At 29.8% G+C, this 9,334-nt stretch overlaps 2 protein-coding genes across 8 annotated transcripts in view; one reads left to right on the top strand and one right to left on the bottom strand.

Annotated features, from left to right (window-relative positions):
* Positions 1 to 1,383: 1,383 nt before the first annotated feature.
* Positions 1,384 to 2,819, bottom strand: LOC100160622 (tRNA (guanine-N(7)-)-methyltransferase). 5 transcript variants are annotated; one of them, XM_008186464.3, is made up of 7 exons: positions 2,673 to 2,819; positions 2,415 to 2,606; positions 2,211 to 2,335; positions 1,963 to 2,147; positions 1,793 to 1,906; positions 1,628 to 1,729; positions 1,384 to 1,568 (listed from the first exon to the last, which is right to left on the bottom strand). In XM_008186464.3, exons 2-7 carry the CDS (start codon positions 2,537 to 2,539, stop codon positions 1,449 to 1,451), a joined length of 771 nt encoding a protein of 256 aa, XP_008184686.1. In that variant the 5' UTR covers positions 2,540 to 2,606; positions 2,673 to 2,819; the 3' UTR covers positions 1,384 to 1,448. The 5 variants fall into 5 exon arrangements, with proteins under 5 accessions (XP_008184686.1, XP_008184687.1, XP_008184685.1 ...); XM_008186465.3 differs by having other exon boundaries at positions 2,415 to 2,603; XM_008186463.3 differs by having other exon boundaries at positions 2,679 to 2,819.
* Positions 2,820 to 6,240: 3,421 nt separating this feature from the next.
* LOC100165420 (farnesol dehydrogenase) overlaps positions 6,241 to 9,334 on the top strand; it is a 5,860-nt gene continuing 2,766 nt past the window's right edge. Inside the window, exons 1-2 of one of the 3 annotated variants that reach the window (XM_008186467.3) lie at positions 6,241 to 6,373; positions 6,431 to 6,572. In XM_008186467.3, coding sequence (XP_008184689.1) covers positions 6,441 to 6,572 — 132 coding nt within the window. In that variant the 5' untranslated portion in view covers positions 6,241 to 6,373; positions 6,431 to 6,440. The other 2 variants (XM_008186468.3, XM_016805789.2) reach the window with 2 other exon arrangements.

Raw genomic sequence — 9,334 nt, 5'->3', positions numbered from 1 at the left:
AAAACAGCTTTCTCAACACAAAGTTTGAAATTTGAATTTGGTATCAATGAATTCAATTTTGAACTTGTTTTGAATTTTCATGGTTTTTTATTTTTCTACAACTCTTTAACTAAAATGTTTACATGGGTACATTTTATGAATTATTTTTAAATTTTTGTCTTATTCATTTTTGTATACAAATAAAAATGATTGAAAATATAGTTTTTCTTGATACAACTTAATAGATCTTGATGCCTGTACACAGTATATTCTTCGGCCCACGCGTTAGTTTCCAAGCATCTGTTACTAGTGAAATTTACCAGTCTAATGAATCTAATGATTAATAGATTGAAATTTTTACATTAGTGCTAATGAAAAAAAAAAAATAAGAAATAATACATTTTTAATGCATTCATTGTTTGGGTAAAAAATAGTTGTCCTGAAAAAATGTGTGTAATCCTTCATGTTTAGAAAGAACATCAGGGGCTAACTTACAGAACCGTGGCTTTACTACACAGCAAAGCGTACTCATAGTTAACAAACATAAATGTTGTTAGTATGTAGTATGCACACAATGTGTAATACATATAATACTTGCACTAATAACTATGAACTATTTTCTTAAGATCTGAAACTTTATGTTCAAATACAATGATACATTAATTGTATTGCCAAGAAAATAATTATAGAAGTGATGGGAATTATCTAATGATTTTGATAATTGATATAACTAATAACAGATATATTATTATATATTAAAATCAGATTAATCAAATCACTCATAGCTAATAGAAGAATTCTGTAGATGTGTGAACAACCCACCCCTCCACCTAACTACATAAGTTGTGTTTAAATAATAAATTAAAACGACCCCTTTTTAAAAAATCCTGGCTACGCGCTTGAATATATTATATATGCAGTATAAGCTATTAAAATCTGTTAATAAGTTTGACTGTACTTGCATTGAAAAGAAATTTCCAAGATTATCATTCAATTATTTATATCAGCAGTTTAAAACATTTTAATTTTAATTAATTCAAATGAATCATTTAGCCATTTGACTATTCATATTTTGAATAATGATTTTTAAATTATTAGATTATACTTATTTTGACCACTTATCATTTGAATACTAATAATTCAACTATTCCCATCACTAGTTAATAGTAAGTTTGATATTGTATAACTATGCTTTACTCAGAATAAGAACAGACCAAGCGACGGACAAATCTCATTGTTGTTCGCACATCCATCCCCATTATAGCTGTCTCCACAAATATTTATTATAATTAAATAATTATCAAATCCACCACCAGATGGTCTGGCATCGCTAAACTCAGTTACGATGCAGTCTGTTCTTATTCTGAATAGAGTATAGTCTATACTTAAAGAAAGTAATTTTTATTCCAAAACTAATAAAGACATGGATTCAATCTCTTATTTTATTTTTTGTTATATGATGCTGTTTACTATAAATCTGGATCCTTAATTCTCATAAAAACAGCTAAAAACTTGTCTCCATTATTTCTTGTCACTTTTTTTCCTTCTTCTGAACTTGCGTACAGTTTATCAACAACAGGATCATCTTTCTGTAAACAAAATTTAGTTAAATCGTCATATAGTTACAAATGTTAACTAACAAAATTACCAAGTCGCCATCTTCTACACGTTTGAATAGACCATGTTCAGAAAAATGCTGAACCATCCATTCATGCAAATCTTTCACATCAGTAACTGTATACACCAGTGCCTAAAAATAATGACAATTATGTTTAAACATAAAGAGTTCAAGCAAATCAATGACAAACCATACTTCCTCAGCCAACACATAAGCGTACTCAGACAATGTAGTGTCATTGATGATTCTCCACTTGTGTTTGGATTTTTTGAAATGGGGGTCTGGGTAAAGAAAAAACATCTTTTTTATCTAAAAAAAATTAATATTTTAGCAAAGCAATTATCATATGATCTCAATCAACTGACTTGGCCTTTTTTAAAAAAATTTGGTAAGTATTTGATTGCATTAGTTCTTATACATGCTATATTATTATAGCAATTGGGTTGATTGGCCCTAAGTGCTTTAATTCTCTCGATGACATATTGAGATACTTTTACTCTTATCTCCATCCCGAGGATCATCGAGTCCGGAAACATGGGCGACATAGTAACTAAAATATTATTAAAAAAAAATTGAACAAATATTTCAACAGATTAAATTGATAAGTACTTACCTAAGAGACCACCATAACCACATCCAATGTCCAACATTTCAACACGCCTGTTATAAATGTTGGATTCTGTGTTTGTTACATCAGGGTATAGTGTTGACCAATCATAAGCCTCTGGGCAACTGGGACTGTTTAAAAAAGAAATATTATTAATTATTACTGAAATTATTGTATATAAGTATACTCAAATAATAAAATTATATTTACTAATCAAAATCGTGATCGGCAATAGGATTTGAATGAGCTCTTTGCCTATAGTACTTTTTTTGTGGCAATGATAACTCTTGCTTGTCCGTTTCATCTTCGTTTAATAGTCGTTTGGTTTTCTCCATAGTTTTTATGAAATGTTCTCCAAATGAATAGTAGTTTTAACTACTGCTTACGTAGGTAATTTACCTACTGTAGTTTGTAGTTAACATAGGAATCTAATTCAATCTATATTAAAATCAAACAATAATAATTTACCATTACCAATATGAATGCCTCATGGCTCTGTCCGCTCACCGCTGTCGACTGTGTCCTGTGAAGATAACAGACTGACAACTGTTAACCACGATTAAAGATATAAGATATTAATCGTGCTGTTAACTTCGGCTATTTTTTATAGTTAGCTTCTATACCATTGATAAGAGACCGGTTGATACCAGTTATATTAAGTTGCATTTACAACATTTATTAGGGGCACTTTTGAATTTAGTAACAGTGTCTATACTGTGCCAAGACACCTTTCTATTAAAAAACTTATTCTGTAATCTTGATCCAAGAATTCCAGATGATATAATTTCTTAAACCTAAGATCTGTTATGCAAATCATAATTAATTATCAACAAATGAGCGTGCACCGCGAGGCGTGGGCTCTTCTGCTAAATGCTTTTCGTGGAAAAAAATACGATCTACCCGATCTGGCCAACATTATACTGTTCCATAAACGACATAATATACGATTTAGCAGGGCCGAAATGCCTGAATTTCGTTTAGCCATTGGACTCCAATGAGCTATCGCGATCGTATCAAGCAAGCCCTAATACCAGAGTGATAATAATAGTTACAATAATTATAACATAGAAGTATATTTTATTAGAATATATTATAAATTATAATAAATTGAGTTGAATAAAATATTAAGATGCCTTACTTTAGAATTAAGACTATCGTTACGATCGATACTCAACAATGAAGCATATAATACATATTATGTAAATAGCATAAACTTAATTCAATTATCCAGGAGCCATGACTAATCATAGTACTTGAGAAATAAGTTGCGTAGTACACATCTCCGCACTGTATTGACTAATGACTTGCTATAGAACACATAACACATCAATACATAATACATCTTTACGACTTAAAATGTAATTACGTTAATTTTTTTATCAGGCTGGCAGATGACGAGTCTTGTTGCTTACGCAATCCATAAATTGTATGTATTTTTGATTTTTAGGGGAGAGGAGTGTAATGCGTATTTTAAACCAGGATCGAAAGATTTACAAGAGTCGGGAATGAACCAGTGGCGTTGAGTATGCTGTACGCACTTAAGGTAAAGCATTTGAACCACCTAAAATATTGAGTGGGTGGGTGCCTGGTCTATAGGTAAAAAGGATAATTAATTTAGCCAAGGATAATTAATACTATTGCTAAAGTAAGTAGGTACTTACTATATAGGTATATTTACGTAATACGTAGTTAGGTACCTACCAGTTACGTATTAGTGTATTACTTATAGGTACCTAACGCATTATTACAGATTAGTAGCCTGTGTCACTATACCTATCTAAAGTCTAAACGAATTTTTAAGATACCTAGTTTAATACTGTAATAATTATTTATCTCACATATCTATAAAAAAAAAAAACAATTCATAAAAGATTCTTTCCTTACATAAACAAATTATTTCAAATTGCAGCTAGGTAAAATTTCAATAAGTTCTGTAACATGTGAATGGAGTTTATTAAGTATGCAACGAATTAAAAATTGGCTGAGGATATAACGTCATGACGTAGGTATGTTACAGCAATAACTTACTGATTTGTCTATTTTAAAATATTAACAGGGATGTTGTAAGTAACATAAAAACATTGGTGCAAATGGGTGGAGGCTTGGGGGGACTTAGTCCCCCCACATTTCTGCCAAGTCCTCCCAGTTCAAAAGTCAGTAATTAGTACTGAGCATATATAATTTTTAGAAAATATTATAGGAGGGACTTTAGTCCCCCCAAAATAATTTGTCTATTTGCGCCTATGACAATCAGTGTTGGATAAGTACTCGTACCTATACATCACAAAAAACAAGTAAAATAGGTTTCAAATAATACATTATACTTATTACTTATATTCTTATTAATCAAACGTAACCAGCCATCTAGGTACGTTATTTGTATTTGACATTTGTTATATTGGTTGTAACTTGTAAAATATTTATATTGTTATAATAAGACAATTATTTACATTTTACTTTGTACCTAAGTGTAATATAAAGAATTAAATAAGTAGTTAATAAATAATATTACTAAAATACTAAATAAAGTTAGAACAAAACTTTATGTTTAAATTTATGTCTGATGATGTGGAGGGCAGTGAGGTAAGTAGGTGTACATAATTTTAGCGCCTCCTAAAATATAGAAGTAGTTGCTCTACTAGTGTCTGGCTCAAGTTCACAACGCACCAAGAGAGATATTTTCAAAATTAATAATCGTCAAAAATCAATTGAGAACAACCATCTATCAGGGCCGTTTGGATTCTAGGTAAAGGTACGGTTCCCCTGCAACGTCTGGACGTCTCTAGAGTCATTACCGGTCCGGACATGGGTCGGCATCTGACGGGCCGTGTAGTTCCATTGTTTGATGCTGGAGGGAAACGGTATGGTAAGATTATTATCTAGTAGCAATTACACGCTTTTTATTATATTTTAAAGAGAGTTATGAGTATTTTTAGATGTACAAACAATTTAAGATTTTTAAATACTCATAACTCACTTTAAAATTAAATTATAATAAAAAGCCTATGTCATTGCCTAGATAATAGTCTTACCTTTAAATTTTATAAGAGGTCAATTCACTCTAATTTTTAAACTAACGGAGCTAAACGTGATCTTCTGAGTGTAAAATTTTCTATGTTAAGTACTTGTAAGACGAAGACAAAAAAGACGTAAAGTCACTGTAACGTCCCTTTAACTAACTAGGGTTTGTTGAATTTATGATTATTTACATCTAAATTTAATATTAAATTTGAGATAAACTTACCTTATATTTTTTCAGATACTTATTGGGTATCTACCACGCGACCATACAATACATTTTCGGTAGGTAGGTACCTAAACACACCCCACTAAGCTTCCATCCCATATGTTATTAATATTATGGATATCAAGCAAAAAATAAGTCAAGTTCCAAAATATACTTAAATTAGATATTAAAAACAAGAATTTCAATATACAATTAAATTAAATAAGAATTTCTACTGAGATGTATTTAATTATAATATTGTATATTTTAAAGTATAGCCTATTGGAATCATAAACAAAAAACCCTATATTATCATATTGTAGTGTATAAGTAATCTATTCACACTGTAATACAGCAGACGCTGAGTATACATTTTTATAATACTATATCGTATATTAGGGCGTGTGTATAGCGTAGCCGGTATACACAGTTGGTCGTTGGTTTATATTACGCCTCGTAACATTATTATACACCGTGTCACCGTATCATTATATTTATTACTATATTATATATATCCGATCTTATTATTATTTACCTTTAGTTTCTATATATCTGTGTACTTCAACATAGCCGATAAGATGAATAACTATTTGATACTTCAACTTCATCGTAGAACGTACACAAATATAAGTGTGTGCTTACTGCTTACCTAATGCTTATATATACCTACTTGTTTTGCAGGAAATCATCTAAATAAACTAATCCTATAGTAAATTAATGGAATTATAATAGATAAACTTATAACAATGACTTTAACGATATAACAAATTAACATTAGGTAGGTACTTACCTACTTTTAATTGTCGTGTTAGTTGTAGATACGACTTCCACATTATAAGTACATACCTGGCTACCCTATATATTGCCTAATATAAAAGTTCCATAGACACATAGGTAGTACACCTCAACTGAACTGTGCGTGTAGCCGTTGATTATTTATACTGTATGTCTACATAAATGTATAATTAATTTAATTAACTTAATGTAATTTGTTTAAAAGTGTTTTAGTTATGGAACAGTGGAAAGGCAAAGTAGCGATAGTAACTGGTGCCAGTGCAGGAATCGGTGAGGCAATCGTTGTCAAGTTAGTGAAATACGGCGTTCATGTTGTAGCGCTCGCTAGAAGAGAAGTTAAACTTAAGGTTATTTTTCTTAAGTATTCACGAACATACATTTTTTTAAATCTGGATTTTAATTAAAATTTTTTTTTTATTAATCAACCCGCGGAAACTTAGGCCATTGGGTGGTTTTTAATTGTGTGGGAGGGTACTGTACAGTGGCGCAACTAGGGCTGAAATGTTGGGGGGGCTGTGGCCCCCACCTGACATTACATGAAAAGTAACCCCCACACCCCCATTTATGTTCACTTTAAAATATAAAAAATCATACAAACAAAATCAATTATTAATTTACTCAAGTATTTATAATTACACATTATTTTTTAATATTTATATTAGAATTTTCAAACATTAAAACAATATTTTTGATTAATACCTTTATGTTATATTATATCACTAATTACGTTTTAAAAATGCCATGTGGTTGTCAGTAATATTGCAGTCTGGGGGTTATTTTTCCTAGGGTCGGGGGTTTTTTTTCATACTATAAAATTATGTGTAATAATCTTACCAAATACAAAATAATATATATCATACCGACATAAATTGTTTCCATAAAACGAATACAGCTTATGATTAAATAAAAATTTAAAAAATTAAATAATTACATTGAATAATTTATTTTGAGGGGCTATTACAAGTTTTGGGGGGGCTAAGGCCTCCAGTCCCCCCCTAGTTGTGCTTATGGTACTGTAGGTTTAAACACGTTTACACAGTTTGGAAGATTTTTTAGTGGGCATCCGTATACGGTATCCTATAGGTATCTGCCATGCCCGGGTGGGAGATGGCGGCTAAATTTAAATTGTAATATTATTTTATAGGATAATTTCTAAATAATAAGAACAATTTAGTAGGTGAATAATAAAAATGAAAAATGTGAATGCAACTTATATTAGTTGTATAATAATATAAATATTTGTAATTGTCAGACGCACGGACTACAGAACATATAACATTGCCACATAGGCATACCTATAATATACATAATATAATGAATCATATAAATACAAATCAGTAAAAACTGTTGACATTTTGAATACATACATTCATACATTTCATTCAAACTATTGTAAATGACAATCGGACCATATGAATTTTAAAACTTTTTCTGAGTAGAACTAGGTTTTTTCAAAAATATTCAAGGTTTTGTTAAATATGGATGATGTTTTTTCGTTTTTTAGCTTTAAATTAGGTAAAATAATGAACACTAAAATATAATAAATAAAAAATCCTCATAAAGCTTTATTATATATGGCCAGGGTTCTTGGCTTAAAGCATCTAAAATAATCAAAATAAATAATAAAGCAATTCCAAATAACAGTAACCCCATTAAACACAAGAAATTCAAAAAATAGGGAATTTCATATTTTTCCTAATATATTTTAAAACACTAGGTATATTTTTGCATATACCGATGGGAAAGAACAAAAAAATAAGTAAAATGCATAAAAACAATCAAAATAAGCAAAAATATGCACTTTAAAATCGTATAGTAACATAAATACTAACATGATATCAATAAATCCATTTCCTTAGAACTCTTAGAGATTTTAAGCCAAGCCAAGAAAATAAGTAATAACCAAATACTACGAGTTCCGAAAGTTGGTTATAACTTTTGGCTTTGAAATTTAGAGTTAGGTATATTGCAAATATGTTTACTAATAACGTTATTGGTAACAAATCCTACGAAAAAAAGTAAAAACATGTTAAGTTCATTTCAAATAGGTAGACAAATTATTTTTTTGTACAAAATCGTATTTAAAACTGATACAATCAAGGGCGCCCATATGGGGGGGGGGCAAGGGAGGGACATGTCCCCCCCTGGAAAATTCCGAAAATCTTGGAAAATTGTTCATTGTGATTAGAATCTATTTTTTTAGATAGAATTTAAAAATTTAATTTAATATATGAAAATCTATATTTTGTTTATGGCAATATGGCATTTTGGTTTATTTACCTACTTTGGCAAATCAGGTTATCACCTATAAATAACCACACGTTTTTTCCACCATAATATTTGATTTATGATAACAGATTTGTGTATTGTTATATCAATTTATATATGATAAAGAAATACGGAAACGGAATAGCTATTTTTATACATGCACATTGTCTTTTATTATTACACCATTCACAAAATTTTATCAAATTATTGAAGAGTCATAAAAACATGAAAAAACACTGTGGTATAATGATTCAAAAGTTACAGCAAAATTGTTTTTAGACAGTATGAATTCAAAAAAAATAAATGTTTTTGAGCAAATAAATGCTACAGTACATAAAGAAGTTGAAGATAAAAGAAAAAAATTGAGACCAATCATAAAATCAATACTGTTTTGTGGACAACATGATATTGCCCTTAGAGGAAACACTGCTAATAAAGGTAATTTTGTTGATTTATTGAAATTTCGGATTGATTCAAGTGATAATATTTTGTCAAATCATTTTGACACGGCCTCTGGGAAATCCAAATATGTATCACATAGAATTCAAAATGAAATTATTCAAGTTTGTGGTCAAGTAATTCGTAATGATATTGTATCCCAAGTCAATAATTCAGTTGCATTTTCTTTACTGGCTGATGAAACAGCAGATATTGCGGGAAAGGAACAGTTATCTATTGGTGTAAGATATATTGATATAAATTATGTAGTGCATGAAGAATTTATTGGATTTAGTGAAATACATATTTTAAATGCAGAAGGTATATCAAAAAGTATATTAGAATCAACAGAAAAATATGGTTTAAATATGTTGAAACTTGTTGGCCTAGGTTTTGATGATTG

Source organism: Acyrthosiphon pisum, chromosome A1 (assembly GCF_005508785.2).
Source record: "Acyrthosiphon pisum isolate AL4f chromosome A1, pea_aphid_22Mar2018_4r6ur, whole genome shotgun sequence".
Taxonomy (NCBI): domain Eukaryota; kingdom Metazoa; phylum Arthropoda; class Insecta; order Hemiptera; family Aphididae; genus Acyrthosiphon; species Acyrthosiphon pisum.
The sequence above is the reverse complement of the archived record's forward strand: the minus strand, read 5'-3'. Positions and strand labels throughout refer to the sequence as shown.